The 16,264-nt window shown below is 39.4% G+C and overlaps 1 protein-coding gene across 4 annotated transcripts; it reads right to left on the bottom strand.

Moving 5' to 3' along the window:
- Positions 1-1,056: 1,056 nt before the first annotated feature.
- alkbh3 (alkB homolog 3, alpha-ketoglutarate dependent dioxygenase) lies at positions 1,057-15,683 on the bottom strand. 4 transcript variants are annotated; one of them, XM_034085286.2, is made up of 11 exons: positions 15,593-15,683; positions 14,586-14,744; positions 13,677-13,786; positions 13,523-13,557; positions 13,384-13,431; positions 12,247-12,350; positions 9,110-9,198; positions 8,518-8,727; positions 7,647-7,745; positions 2,928-3,061; positions 1,057-1,145 (listed from the first exon to the last, which is right to left on the bottom strand). In XM_034085286.2, the coding sequence occupies exons 2-10, from the start codon at positions 14,701-14,703 to the stop codon at positions 2,936-2,938; spliced, it is 939 nt and encodes a 312-aa protein (XP_033941177.1). In that variant the 5' UTR covers positions 14,704-14,744; positions 15,593-15,683; the 3' UTR covers positions 1,057-1,145; positions 2,928-2,935. The 4 variants fall into 4 exon arrangements, with proteins under 4 accessions (XP_033941177.1, XP_033941175.1, XP_033941176.1 ...); XM_034085284.2 differs by lacking the exon at positions 1,057-1,145 and having other exon boundaries at positions 1,452-3,061; XM_034085285.1 differs by lacking the exon at positions 1,057-1,145 and having other exon boundaries at positions 1,452-3,061; positions 14,586-14,739; positions 15,593-15,674.
- Positions 15,684-16,264: the final 581 nt, after the last annotated feature.

Raw genomic sequence — 16,264 nt, 5'->3', positions numbered from 1 at the left:
TGTCCCGAATCAAATTAAATGTTCAGTACGGAGCGAATCATTGGTTGTGGCGTTCTCTTCCGGTACAAAATGTCCCAATCTGAGCCTCAGGAGGGCCCGCATCAAGGAGCCAGTGAAGGGCCAGGCAACAGCGTGGCTCATTTCTCTCCTCCACTGCAACAACAAAGTGCTACAACCTTGTTACTGCTGCACACACTGCGGGCGGCGTCCTCACTTACCCGCACGCTCGCACACGATGCCCCCATCACACTCACACGCTAACAAGCCGCTTGACTCAGTCCTAATGCGGAGTGGGTGTTGGGTTTATGATTCTTATTGTGTGGATTTCGGGAAAAGATTATGTTGGGCACGTCAGACTTCAGAAGACCAAAGTAAGTCAGGTGATGATCAGGAAGTTTGCTGTTCATGGTTTAGTGCTGAATGTACTCGTGTCATCTACAAAGCCTCGTCAGTGTAAAGTGTACAAAACAAGGTGTGTGAACTTACCGGAGTTTACTTAAATCTACCCTTTTGAGGTTTTATAATCGTATGGTTTGTGCCGTTCCTTCTCTATACTATCAACGTGTCCTGGTTCCAGACAATAATTGGTCATTGCAAAAGTAGATGGGCCTTTTCCGCGAGATAATTCCTCCCATGTTGAACAAAAAAGTAGGGAATAGTACAGGGTTGCAGGGTGGTAAGTACAGTATAACCTTACATTGTTTAATACAAATGAATTGATTGTGTCTGCTTATTGATATAGGCTTGTTTTCTATCTCATAAGCCTGAGCCAAAAGCTCCTTCTGTTCCTGTTTATTCCAATAAGTCCTATCCCATGGATCGTTTCCACCAGTACGAGTACACTTTGAGAAGTGGAGCGTTGGCCTAAAGAAACCCTTGATACCGGAGGGCGGCGTGGGGTGGGAACATGTAGGAAGGTTGAAAGACCAGACGAGCCGCTGCATTCTGGATGAGCTGCAGAGGTCGGATGGCACATGGCAGGGAGACCAGCCAGGAGGGAGTTGCAGTAGTCTAGGCGTGAGGTGACGAGAGCCTGGACCAGAACCTGCGGGCTTTCTGGGTCAGCTGGGGACGCATCCCTCCTGATGCTGTAAAGCGTGTATCTGCAGCAGCGGGTTGTCGCACCGTCTGCAAATATTTCTGCACTGTGGGACACGAATTAAAAACAACACAATATATAATAATCAAACGCTCTTTTTCATTAAAAACCTTCTCCCATGTTTTTGTGTATAGTGACAACAAAAGGTCTTAAAGAGCTTCACTGACCCTTGTGTTTTGCAAACATTATGCTCAAATGCTGTACATTTCCACGACAACCTTCCTTTCATAACACAATATGTCGCTTGCCTGTGCCATATACAATTACAGAGGTGAAATTCAACATTATATATAAACAATGTATGTTGAATTGACAAACATCTACTTTTTGGAATATAGGACAATAGAAGAAATGTCAGAGAAGTAATGGTTTATTTCAAAACAGCAGCAACTAATAACCAGGAGGTGCATTGTGTTAAAGCAACATGTACCCCCTTAAAAATGTACTTTACTGAATTCCCATAACAATGTCCTATTGGAAAGGAACTTAATTAGCTTTCTTTATTACAATAGTTATTTAATGCTTGAACGAAATCCACATGGAACTTATCCAGAAAACAAAAAGCCCCTTACTGTACGTCAAACTGGAAATTATGAATGTGTGACTAACGCTTCACATTTGAACTGGGTTGGGGACTTTGCCAAGAACACTCGTAGTTCCCGTTAATCTATAATGTTTATTTCAGGTGGTTCAAAACCCCTTTATGGCTGTGGGAGTCTTCTGTGCTTTTACTACGTAGTTAACATGCCACTAGGTTGATGGTAGTACATCATACTGTATATGCAAAGCCTTCTTTATTGAGTTAAAAGGCATACATTACTGTAGGCGTGCATGTGGACTGGTTATCCATTGTTTCATGTCTTTAAGTATACATTTCATACACAATAGTTTGCCTTTATTATTATAAAGTCACATTATATTCTGTATTTGTGTTCTCTTAAACATTATGACACTTTAAGATCATTTTCCTTTTCCTGCAGTGTATATTATTTGTTATCTTTTCATGTTTTAAATTGTGTATGACTGAAAACTCAAGTATATACTGATATTCTGTTGAAAATGCATGTTTTGCTACTTAAAAACGCTTAGATTAACTCTAACCAAATGCGCTTCTTTCAAATATCATGAGGGGTTACAGAAAGCCTGAATCACCTCTTTGAGGGACACGTCGTGTTCAACAGCACAATTAACTCATTCCAGTGGTGATGGAGTTTTAATTGCCTTAAGTGGCCCATTTTACTCGTTCCTCCTCCCTTTTAATAGCAACTCGCCCAAAAGCTCCTGAAGATAAACAAGGCAGGAAGTGTTTACCATTTGAGGTCAACAGTGACTTTCTGTGCAGGCAGTGGGACACTTTGTCAAAGACATCAGCGAGTCATTTGGGTCCGAATTAAAAGTCTGGCGAACTAACCAAAGATTTGATAAGATAACTTAAACAGAAACAACCGTCTGTGCTGAACAAATAAATAAAGTTTTATGCAAAGCTGACATTTTAACCAGCCTGTAGACCTTCATTATCATCCATTTACCTGCTTGGCTTCCCCTGAATACGCTCATATCTGATCAAGGAAACCACTGGTCACGACTGCAGAGTTATTAGAGTTCAATTATGCAAATCCTGTTTAAACTCTTAGTCATCCAGTAACTCAGGAAGTGTTTACAATGTGTTGATTCAAGCTCACTGAGAGGGACAGAGACGGCCACACACTATGCCATCTCTCCACCCTTCATGAGATGCAAGTCTTGTTCGCACGGCATCCGATCTAGAATTGTGAGGATCGGTATTTGAGCAGAATAACTTCTAGACAGTTCCCTCAGCCTTTAGTACCTGGCTATCTACGGTAGGTGGGGTGTGACTCTCAGCTTGGTCCCCGGCCTGCGGCCCTCCGGCTCGGGGAAGATGGTTCTGAAGGTCAGGTTGATGCGCGGCCCTCGGTCGTGGTACTCTTTACCCACTTGATGCTGGTGGACACAGACAAAAGACGTGTTTTACTGAGTGACAATGCATGTGTTCGTCTTTCATTCAGAGATATTGATATACAGTTAGGAGGTAGTGGCTCAGAACAAATTAATGCGGATTCCCTTTTTCATGTCCTATAACCAATCAATCAAACTGTATTCATATAGCCCATTATCAAAGACACTTTTTTTTCATTATTATTATTATAAATACACACTATTATTATTATTATTATTATTATAAATACACACTATTATTATTATTATTATTATTATTATTATTATTATAATAAATACACACTATTATTATTATTATCATTATTATTATTATAAATACACACTATTATTATTATTATTATAAATACACACTATTATTATTATTATTATAAATACACACTATTATTATTATAAATACACACTATTATTATTATTATTATTATTATAAATACACACTTATTATTATTATAAATACACACTATTATTATTATTATTATTATTATTATTATTATTATTATTATTATAAATACACACTATTATTATTTATTACATTACAGATTTTATTTGTATACTCCTGGACATAATTACTGCACTTTATTCCTTATTCCTAAGTATGTATGCTGCGTGTATTTTGTTGTCTTATGTTGTGATGTTTTGTTTTTGTTTTGATGGCACCCTTGAAAGGAGAAGCATGTATTATGATCTCACTGTACATGTATAATGACATTAAACGATTCTATTCTATTATCGCAATTAAACAGTACACATTTCTCTCAGGGTTGTTTATATATATCGTCTCTTGCCCCTCTCTTATAGAACTAAGATGTTAATATCATATTTATATGGATGTCCTTTCCTTAACCTAGCCATCTAAAAACATCTTCTAAATGTGGAGAAATGATATATTATTAGATTCCCCTTACGAGAGACGAACATGATTCAGTTGACTAAGCAATATTAAGCTTTTTTTCTTTGTGGTTTTTACAAACAGAACTTTAGTTTTTATTGGTCAGCACCATTTAAATATTTAAAATAAAACCTACAGTGCAAAAGGTTTAGTCTATTTATTCCAGTTTGAAATACTTAATATCTTAAGTCACCACTCAATGTAGAATACACCTTAATGACAGTAGTTGATAGATTGTTCGAGATGATACATCGAATTCGAGAAAGCCTCGTTTCTCCCACGAGTTCAGATCCAGTTATTTTGACTATTCGACTGATGCCGATGCTGATCTCATGGGCGGTTTGCTTCTGTGGACCCAACCTGTGCGGAGCTGAAGAATAATGCGTCAGGCCATTTGTTTCCTCAGCAGAGAATGAGACCGTGCAGCAGTCTCGTGGATTTTGTTCAGTAGGCATCAAATTAACATTTCATAACAAAGGATTCGCATGAGACACAAGTACAGGCTGTACTTTGTTCATCTGGACAATCTGATTTTGACTCAACATGAAAACATAACTCAATTGAAAGCATTCAAATAAATATTTTTTTTGTGTCACTAAATATATTCTTATCTGCGTAGATAGCGTTGATCCAGAGGAACATTTAGACATCACATTGATTATATAAAAAGCTTATTCACACAAGAATAAAAACATAACGGTAAGACAACCCCACAAAGATGTCACTATAGTAGCGTGTGTTATTTTTGTTGTTGTTGTTATTATTATCATCATCATCATCATGCGTCGCTTTCCACCTTCTTCTCCAGTAGGACTCAGATGAGGGTGTTGCACTTTTCTTTTCCTTATACATGTGTTGTTTTGTTTCTTTCCGTTAACCGTCAAGTGGGAAATAAGTAATGTTGTTGTGTGTTTCTCTTAGTATCCTAAGTTACTGTTATGTTTGGCTGTGAAAAAAAAAAAATATATATATATATATTTTTTTTATTATTATGATGAAGGGCAGACCATCTATTTGTATTTATTTGTTTTTTTTAGAAAGGGGCGGGTCACATAAGATGTTATTCTTCTCCCTGCTCCTTTTCGCTCAATGGTGGAGTCATGTTTTGTGGCAATTATTGTACATTTGGTTTTGCGTACCGTGAGCGGGACATAAAAATGAAATGTGTGCTCGTGGAGGCAATTCAAATGTAAGGGGATTCAATTGGGAACAAATGCGCAAGAATAATGACATCTTTAGGACTTTCCTAAACAGAAGCATGTTTAAGCCAGCCTCTGCACTCTATACACATTGATGTGTGTATAGAGGCAGAGGTTGGCTCAAACTGGTTCATACCAGAACATGTGAAAAGAAGACAACATTTTCTTACCATTTAATGTGGAGTACAAATGTGTTCAACAAAAGCACAGAGACTAAGTTAAACTAATTTATGAGTTATTATTATTTTGACCTTTTGCACGTGAGGAGAATCACACACACACACACACACACACACACACACACACACACACACACACACACACACACACCACACACACACACACACCACACACACACACACACACACACACACACACACACACACACACACACACACACACACACACACACACACACACACACACACACACACACACACACACACACACACACACCACACACACACACACACACACACACACACACACACACACACACACACACACACCCACACACACAGAAGTACTTCAGCAGGATTGGCATGTTTAGTTTAGTAATACTCAGCACACCTCCGACCCTCTCCAGGAGCTTGTATTCTCAGGCAGAGCAGGGCTGCGGTGTCAGAGGAAGAATTAATGGACGTGATCTTCTTTCTCCGGCCAGATCTTTAAAAGGAGATGAAACCTTTGTTTCTTTGGAGGTGTCGCCATAAAACACCTGTGACCTTCTCCCTCTTTGATTTGAAAGCTCCAACCTCTTCCACGGTCTCTGTAGTTTTCCCTTCATTTAGTCCCCCTTGTTCCCTTGTTCCCTTTTTTACAATCTTACTCCTTTTTTCTTAGGTTTCTTTTTCAGCATTGACTTTATTATCTCATTAGAGCTTGAGATAAACAGGAAAGCCGGGGACCAGAGAGCTGAAGACACGCAGCGATTTCCCGCCGCCTGGACATTGACCCCTAACCTCCGTGATAAGGTTTCTGGTTTCCGACATGGTGCAGCCAAACTGCTTTCGCTTATTTTTTGGCGTGACCAGCTAGATTTTAACATATTGATAAAGGATCGTCTCAAATATAGAAAGTCAAAACTATGACCACGTTTCTTGTAGTATTGCCCCCCTATATAAAACACGTACAATGTGGGTAATGTGAAACTGAGAGACACGTAATGTTTTCATTTTATTCTGGTGGTGTTTCTAGAGGCGCTATTATGCTTTTTCCTTCCCTCAATTGTGTTAGGTAGCTTTCTGTGCATGTGAACAGTCTGCAAAGCCAGTGTGAGAACAAATTATTAAAGCATGTGAAAATGTCACAGTAGTATAGGAGCCTTCATCTTTTAAACGGTGAAAACACAAAATCAATATGAAAGTAAATCTATATACTATAACTAAGTGTCACCATCAACTCCAACAGAAACCAGCTACTCTCTCGTGCTCTCTGTAACACAGAAAGACTTTTGCCTTCATGCACTCTTATCAACCTGGCAGCTATGTCTGATTGTAAAACAAATGTCATCATGTCATCATGCTGAAGCTCTGTTATTCTCGCTTCATCCATCTTTCTGCCTGTCGTTCAGGGGAGGAACACGAGAGCCTTAACACAGGTCTACTCTCTCTCACATGTGTTAAGCCAATGCACTCGATCCCCCACACACACACATTTACCCACATATACACACACTTACCCACATACACACACACTTGCCCACATACACACACACCTACCCATATATACACATTTACCCACATACACACACACTTACCCACATACACACACACTTACCCACATACACACACTTACCCACATACGCACACACTTACATACACACCCACATACACACACTTACACACACACCCTTTCAGGGACAACTGTTGAATCTGTGTAAATCTCTAAAGTTACATGAGATAATGTAAGTTTACTTTTTGTAGTCTAACATTTATCTCTGTAATGGTTTCGCGAAGAAGATAAAAGTATTACTTAAATAATTAACTTTCCAAAGTGAAATGTTGTTGTTATTATTTACCAGGGATTCTATAATGGTCAATAGGAAAGTCATTTTTGCCAACAATTTAGATGTTTAGAACCTGTCCATGTGGTGTGTAAGACATTTTGACAACTGCATATTTGTGTTAATATTTTGGCATACTAAAAACCCTCATAGGAGAAATACCATTTTCATTATCTTCCCTTTTAGCAACATATAGGTACGAGAGTCCTGGTACTAGGATGGGTTAACAGCAGAGAATGCATTTCACTGTGTGCTCTGCATGTGCAACCATTAGAGAGGGTTTCATCCCTTCGATTCTATCCATCTATCTAGAAGTTATAAGTTGAAAAAGAAAAAGCAAGCGGAAAAAAAACCAACAAAACAAGTTACACCGCTTTTTAAAGAGGTCTTCTATTTCCACCTGATTCTGATGCATCCAGTGGCTTCTATACGAGGCCATTTTGCCTGTATTGGCCCTTGCATTGGATTGGTGGAGCCTACCTGCCAATCATCTTGTGTGGCTCCGTCCATCAGCAGCAGCGTCCCGTGACTCAGAGGAACCCGAATCCTCTCCACATAGGTGTAGTCGCCGTTCTCCTCCTAACACATGAAACATCAAGCGTTTATTAACACACACATTTGGTACAATGTACGGTCGGTCACATGACTAAAACACATGGTGATGCCAAAGGGCGAACAAACAGCTCATTTGAAGTCTCATCCTCACAACTGAATGTTACTACAACTCTTCTACATCATGACTAAAGAAAGCCTGTCTCCTGAGAAGTGTATACTTTAACTCTAAAAATAACAGACAACTTTTAAACACAGGAATATAAATCCTGCGCCGAGTGTAAACACAATACCTGTCTTAAGCCTTTCTCTGTGTGTCCAGTTTTTCACTACCTCACATTGGAAGCTGTTTTACAATCTGTAACCCTTTTTAAAAGCTTTGCACAGCAGTTCTTCTTAATTAAGTAGCACGCAGTAGAGGCAGTGGATACCCTCTTTGTCTATAAGCAAAGTGTTACCACTATACTAACTCTACAAAACAGCAAAAGATCAAAAAGAGTGTTTGAAGGATTTACAACGCTAAAAACTAGTATTCTTTATTTTACCTATATTTAACCAGGATAGGTCTCATTGAGATTAAAAATCTATTTTTCAAGTGAGTCCTGGAGTATTATATGAGAACTCTTTAATGAATACTGGTAGTTGGATGAGGAAAACATCGAACAATCATACAAGGAAGTGTGAGAGCAGCATAGTTAAAGTATTCCAAGCCTTTCAGTGTTCAGAAGCAAAACAACAAATACTTCTTAGTCCTAGTGTAAGAATGGACACCATTGTTGTCAGTCTGCCATCATCTCACCGGTGCAGGCTGTTTGCGGAGGCTGAACACTCGCGTGTCACCCAGACTGATGGAGGCGATGGTGGGCTTGTTGCCCAGCGAGGCCTCATCGTCACTGTGCCAGCCGATGCTGTCGTGGCAGTTCCGATACAAGTTACAGAGCAGAGAGTTGAAGCTGCAGCCGCTCGCCTGCTGCACGGCGCCGCGCAGCGTCAACAGCAAGGGGTGCCACTGAGAGGGGGAAGAAGGGAAATAGAAGACAGTTCAGAAGGAAAAAGAGGGAAATAATGAAAATAAACTAACAAATAAATAAAAAAATACAGTGAAAAAAATAAAATTAGAAACAAATTATTATGGCGGGAAAAATTATTAAAAAAATTACAAGTCCGGAACAGTAAAAAAAAGTGAAAAAAAGACTGTCGAAAAAAGGGTAAAAAACGACACGGGCAGAACTATCGAAAAAATTGGGAAAAAAGACAGTTGAAGTGACAAGTGAAATAAACGATAATCGAAAAATGTAAAAGTCGAAAAAAGTGAAGAAATAAAAAAATAAAATGAATAATTAAATCAATGCTTGTTTTGGAGCCTTGGAGGTGAAACGAGTTCGTCCTACCTGTGTGTTAGCGTCCATGGTGGAGCGAGCGTACGTGTACGGCAACTCTCCGAACCAGCAGGTCAGCCTGGGCTCCTCGTACCCCTCACCTGGAACACACACACACACACACACACACACACACACACACACACACACACACACACACACACACACACACACACACACACACACACACACACACACACACACACACACACACACACACACACACACACACACACACACACACACACACACACACACACACACACACACACACACACACACACACACACACACACTTTTAGTCAGTACTCAAAAGTATCATTGCTCGACATCCAGACTTAAAGGTATCTTCTCTTAAAGGTGATATCTCAAGATTAAAATGGTTGAAATGTATTTACTGATGAATTTACAAAAGGACTAACGGGTGTTAAGTTCCAACTTCATTGTCGTGTATTTAAATACAATGAAATGCTTTTTTTCTGTCTTACACAATGAGAAAGGGAAACTGACACACCATTTAAAGTACATACAATGAATAACATCAACAAAGTGCAGCGTGTATCTATGCATAAAAAATACTAAGATGTTTTGGGCTTTCTTTTTACAGCGTTTGGTGCAATTGTTAATTATGAAGTTGTGCCAAATACTTCCCTGCCGTCTTTACTCTGAAGCAGTCTGGATGTACGCCAAATCATTTACACTTTCAGCAGATGACCCACTGATAAATATAAGAGCGTGATTTTGTCTGGACTTTCCGTAAACCATTTATTTGATGTTATTGACATTTGGGGCAAGTTGTTATCATTGCATTTGACTTCGCAGCCCATGAACCTGAAAGTCAAAAAGTCAACAACTGAAAGCCTTAAATACACTTTGAAAATGGTCTGCCTCAAAGAGAACGGCAGCTGTGGACACTTTTTGTCCAATCCATCTCTTTAGTGCATCAGTAATTGGGTCAAGGCACTTGCTACATCTTGTTTTTGCCGAATGACAACTATAAGTTGCTTCTGAATGTATTCCTTTCCGGCAGTAACGGCCCGTCCACACTACAGCTTCAAAAAAAGCTTGGAGCTGGGCGTGTCTGGAGCTTGGGGATTTTATTCAAGCAACGCGACCAACAACCAATCACATGAATCTCCCGCCCCCGACATACAAAGCAAAAACCCCCGGGGATTTTATGGGAGCAATATATATATATATATATATATATATAAACTCCCCAAACAGGCGAAAACCTACCAGTTTCACCCACTGTCTCTGCCACCTCCCTCCATGCCTGGTTCCTCCGGTTTGTATCCCGGGAGGTGAAGAGGGTCTGCTCATACAAAACCGGGTGATTGCTACGGCGATAGTTAGTTTCTCCTCCGACTTTTTTTGAAATATAGAAATGAACGGCGGGATATCTCTCCCAGCTTAGACGCGGTTTGATTGGCTACGGCTTCAGCGGTCAGATTTTGCGAAACGGGATTTGATTGGCTGGCGCTGGCTACCCACAATTCAGTTCGGCGAAAAAGCGAGGCAACGTGACGTCACCCCATTCAAAGTGAACGGGCAGATTGAAGCTGTCGAAGCTGTAGTGTGGACGGGCCGTAACACACGTGCTCAACCATCCTCTGCACCAGAATATATTTCTAACTCGAGGAAAGCTTCAGCTTCTCTCGGTCTTCCTCAGTTGTTCTCTCTTTCTCCGGGAACCAATCTTCTGCCATGAGTGTATTTTGGCCGGCTCTCTGGTACGCTAACACAGTGCCACCAAAACAAACTGCTCCGAACAGCCATTTCTTTTTATGGCACTGAATTATTCAGAGCCAATACCGTGTGTGATCATTTGTCCATTTTCAAAAGCGCTACTCTTTCCATTACGAGATGCCATCAGGGGAAGAGATTAGCCAAAGTCAATCGAATGATCCAATTTAGAGTCGTGAGTAACGGTCGGAAAAACAAAGTCAAGGTCTTGTGACAGAGGACGTAGGAGAGTTAACGGGTGAGGGGGTTAACATCCTTTTTCCACTTCTTCTTTAACCCAAGCATCACATGGACTCTGTTGACAAAGTCCCAGGAGTGATGGATTGAGATTACTCAACTTCATGATCTGTGTTCGGAGATTATCTCGCTCTTTATCGTGCCGTTTGTCTGCGAAGGCGCTATCGCAGAGAAAACACAAGATGGACGACAGCCAGCTGAGGGAAAGAGGACGTCTGACTGAGGAGAAGTCTGGCTGCTGATCAACCCTCGCTGTAAACAGTCTGTCTGGGTGCAAAGGGAGAGATATTCTTTCCTTTTAAAGGGAACAGGCAACTGTTTTGAGAAAGGAAGCCGTTGCACAACTTAGACACGTGCAAAGAGTCTGCGGTTGTTGTCACTATCACTTGGATAAACAATAACAAATCCAGTTGTAACATATTTTATGAAATGTAGAGGGTATGTAGCTTTCTGATCTTCTTCAATACGTCTAAAAAGACGAATAGTTCAAATAGCGACGGTGGCGAAGTCGATAGGGACTTGGCTTGGCAACTGGAAGGTCACCAGTTCAAGTCCCGGCAAGACCAAGTGCTAAGGTGTCCCTGAGCAAGGCACCGTTCCCCACACTCCTCCCCGGGCGCTGTTCAAAATGGCAGCACACTGCTCCTAACACTAGGATGGGTCAAATGCAGAGAAACAATTTCCCCACGAGGATTAATAAAGTGTATCAAATCAAATCAAATCAAAAATCACGCTATTATTTACCAAATAATATCAATATTGAAATGTTCTAATGGAAGAGGATTAGGACATATGACACTGAAAATAGCAAAATTCTGACTTGAATCTCATAATTCTGCTGTAGGTGTTTTCATCAAATATTTACACAGTGAGAGTTTCAATAAGATCTTCAGAAATGTGGATATAAAGACTTTGGGGGTAAAGACAAATAATACAAATGAGAAAGTGACATCTTCTTAGTCTACAGCAGCCCTTTAAAACCAGGAGAAAATTACGATATCCAAAATCTAACACGATATAATGTTGATCTATTGCCCAGCAGCACTGAAATAAACTAGAACCATCATGACACCAGCTGCAGTGGGAACCCTGTGTACACTGAGGGTGCGTCACAGTGTCTCATTCCCCCCCCCGACACACTACTACTCATCCTTATCTGTACCCACCCTGTCTGTAGTTGGTCTTCTGGGACCAGGGCAGCTCTGCCAGCAGTTTACTGAACATCCAGTCTGCCTCCTCTGGGGGAAGAAACCCGGGCAGCAGCCGCAGTCTGGACGGAGGGAAACACCATGACACTTAGGCTTAGTAGTACCCAAAGAAGTGATGTGAATAAGCAGAAGGTCGCACACTCTGCTATGGAGAGTCTTGCACTGATGTACTTTTCCCAAAGATATTGAAGTGACTGTTATTTTTGTATGTATTGATTGTTGTGTGTCTATTGATTGTGTATATACATATTTATATATATATATATTTCTATTTTTGTATTCGGGATTGTGGTAAACGGTATTTCGATCTCTGTCTGTACACACAAACTGAAAGATTGTCAATAAAGTTGACTTTGACCGTCTATTTAGTGTGTGCTGGAAAGTCCATAATAAAGGGCACAATCAGAAATCCCTAGTCCTGATATCAAGGTTATATCGTTTAAAAGTTTTAGTTCAGTTTAAGATAGTTGTCAGAGTGATTAATGTAGTTTGTTATGTTTCAGTTTAGTTGTAAAATGTACGTGTTCTCCTTTTACACTTTTATTTTTACTTGCTCGAAACATGATAAATCAGGGCCACGATCATCACATGTATTACAGATTATTAACCGAGAGGTTCCTACTGTATACCCATGAAGCTTCCTCGCTCTTTTGGTGGCTTTATGTATTTAAATCTTAACAAAAGCAGAAGCTCGATGTCTCAAAGTAAATCAAACGTTGTTCAGTAGGCCTTATGTAAAGCACATGTTGCAACACATTCAGACTTTTAAAAAACATGGCCCTCTTGCATGTGTGGAGAGGCAGAAGCCATGACATTCAAGAGCTTTAACAATTTTTTCTTAAATCAAATCAAGTTTTATTTATATAGCACATTTATAAATGATTTTTGGTGGAGCCAAAGTGCTGTACATATAATAAAAATAGCCTATAGTAGAGACACTTTACAGCAAAGACAACAGCACAGATGGCTCAGAATAAGGGATTACTGCCATCTAGTGGACTTAAAACTCAATCACAGATGTATATCATTCATCACACTGGTATTCATTGGATTTAAACAAAGTATGTTTTAACTATAGAAATACACTGTACTCACATGGACACTCCTGATGGTCCATCGCTGATCTCATGAATACCTGCCTGCCTGTCAACATGACGAGTGTTAGCCAACATGTGCATGGTGTACTAAAAACATTAGTAGGAAAGAGACACATTTGATTTGGTTGTATACTTACTCTATCACCTTCTCTGGCGGGACAGCTCTAACTGGCTGTGACAGAAAAGACAGAACAGAGACAGATTAAGCACTTTGTTAAAAAACGTTCTAATCGACTGAAATGACCAATTTGGGCCAAAAACTCAAAGGTGACTTTTGTGTTGGCCATCTACCTTGGAGGGCTGATGAAACTCAAAAGTGTTAGGTGTTTTCTGGGGCCCACAACCCCAAGAAGTAGGGGCTGGGTGTTCATGTTTGGGCTGTTGGTTGTTCGGAACTGCAACTAGAAAAAACTAAATATAAGAAAGATGCCGGCTCCATACCAGCCAGGTGAATGGGCTGAAAACCCAGCATCCAGGTCTTGAAGACAAGGCGAGGAAGTTTATTTATGCAGCACCTTTCAACACAAGGCGATTCAAAGTGCTTTACAACAAATGAAAGACATTAAGAAACATATTATAAAATGGAATTTAAAAACACAAGCAAAGATAATACAAAATAATAACACGGGTACATGGATACAAGTTACAGTGCAGTCTAAGATATGAATAGTTCAATTAAAAGCAGCGACAAAAAGAAAAGTCTTCAGCCTGGATTTAAAAGTAGTGAGAGTTGCAGCGGACCTGCAGGTTTCTGGGAGTTTGTTCCAGATGTTTGGAGCATAATAACTGAACGCTGCTTCTCCATGTTTAGGTCTGACTCTGGGGACAGAAAGCTGACCAGTCCCTGAAGACCTGAGAGATCTGGATGGTTCATCATTTAGCAGGAGGTCAGTAAATGTATTTTGGGCCTAAACCATTCAGTGCTTTATAAACCAGCAGCAGTATTTTGAAATCTATTCTTTGACACACAGGAAGCCAGTGTAAAGACTTCAGAACAGGAGTGATGTGATCCACTTTCTTAGTGTCAGTGAGGACTCGAGCAGCGGCGTTCTGAATCAGCTGCAGCTTCCTAATAGATTTTTTAGTGAGACCTGTGAAGACACCATTGCAAGTATATTGCTATTCTCATTCAGGCGGGAGCAGACAGACGGAGTCACATATACTACAAAAACAACATATGTACATCAACTCTTAACTTACCCTTTGGAGCAGAGGGTTTCGGCGCTTGTTTGGCCCAGGAGCCCTGGACTCTGGCACGCTGACGTTTATCCGACATCAAATCACATCTGGGGAGTGACGGACAAGATGTCCTCACCATGGAAACACATTCTCCATGAAACCGAGATAAGGACACCTGTGCTGTGCAAGATTTGTCCAAAGCAACATAAACACATAATACAAAATCCAAAGCTTCGTGAGTATATCGTTTTGTACTGTTTTGTAATGCCAACTCAAGTATTTTAGGTATTGAAACTCTATGTTTTATAATGGCATTCATTAGTCTTATTTCCCATTATTCTGTATTTCACTGCACAATCTTCGATGTAGTTTTATGGATCTGCTTTTCGTCTTGATGTTGTTGTTTTTTTACACCAGCCTCGCCAATATCTGCTGATCAAACTAAGACTTTTTGCTAGATTATGAACATTATACATGCTACTGTAAAGGAATGTTCACTTGACTAGCAACAGGTTCAGCAAAATACTATGACTTATTGATTGCTTTTTAATGTTCTGAAGTGTCTTATTTATTCATTTGGTATGTTTCAAAATGAATTATTTCAAATACTGTACAGGTATTTTCTCATTTAAAAACTGAAATGTATATATTACACATTTTATAACTTTTTTTAGTACTTTTTTCTCCTACTGTGAATATTATCGTGCATCAAGATTACAAAGCAACTTCGTTGTATATGAAAATGTACTTGGTATTCAACCTGAGAGATTATGCAGAGATGCTGTTTCATAATTAACACCTTAAGTTGCATTTCAGTGGCGTGTTGACAACAAACAACCGAAAACAAAATGTATACCATGACTTATGTTAATTAGTGAAGCTAAAAGCTAGTCTGACTGGTAGGTTGAGAGAAACATGCTAGTTAGCTAAACCCGCTTATAGTTATTAAAATAAACACTTTTCACATTTCAGAATGAAAAACTAATATCCGGCTAACTTGTGTTGAAACAAATCTTTAAACTACTTACCAGAAAGGCTGCTAAAAGCAACACTAAAGCCTATAAAGAGAAGAGAAACTCCACATGAGCTAGGACGTCAGTTGAAAGCAGCCATTTAACAGTGTTACAAAAAAATAAATCCTACCCGGAACAGAGAGGCGTAGTAAGGTTCCGCTACATTTTTATTTTATTTTTTCTCTCATTTATTTTAGCAAAATAACATGTTTTTTGCGGATAAGGGCAGAAGTAAGCAAATTAAATAGAACAACCGAGCCAGGGATTCATCAAACTAGACAAACATATATTATAAAGATATCACCTTTTGTTTATCAACACTTGAAAGTAGTTTTAGATATTGCTGATGATCTTTTACGCATTAAATATAATTTGTTTTTGTTCATTGCTTTCTACTAATATTCATATTTGTTTGTGTCTAAAAATGATTATCTATTTTATAAAACCAAAGATTTTCAAATGTCAAGATAGGTTTTTAACGATTTCTGAATATCTATCAAAGAGAAGTAACTTGTTTGTTTTTTTCACATGTAATATAAAGGACATCTCTCTATTCATGATTTGTATTTCTTACATGTCTGTCCTTTCCTGTGTTTCACCCTTACTTCAGTTGCTGCTTAAACTCCTGAATTTTCCTTCAAGTGTCAATAAAGGTTTATCTTATCCAATAAGGCAGGGCAAACTCAA

The sequence above is a fragment of the Pseudochaenichthys georgianus genome, chromosome 6 (assembly GCF_902827115.2).
Source record: "Pseudochaenichthys georgianus chromosome 6, fPseGeo1.2, whole genome shotgun sequence".
Lineage (NCBI taxonomy): Eukaryota > Metazoa > Chordata > Actinopteri > Perciformes > Channichthyidae > Pseudochaenichthys > Pseudochaenichthys georgianus.
Note: the sequence above shows the minus strand (reverse complement) of the source record. Positions and strands in the feature narration are given on the sequence as shown.

Bases quoted from the DNA above. Each gene is read 5' to 3' on its own strand.
- alkbh3 (XM_034085286.2), bottom strand. From the start codon at position 14,703: ATGGTGAGGACATCTTGTCCGTCACTCCCCAGATGTGATTTGATGTCG. The intron at 9,199-12,246 runs GTGGGTACAGAT...TGTGTGTTCCAG, and splicing joins GAAGACCAACTACAGACAGG to GTGAGGGGTACGAGGAGCCC. The intron at 3,062-7,646 runs GTAGGCTCCACC...TGTGTCCACCAG, and splicing joins CCACACAAGATGATTGGCAG to CATCAAGTGGGTAAAGAGTA.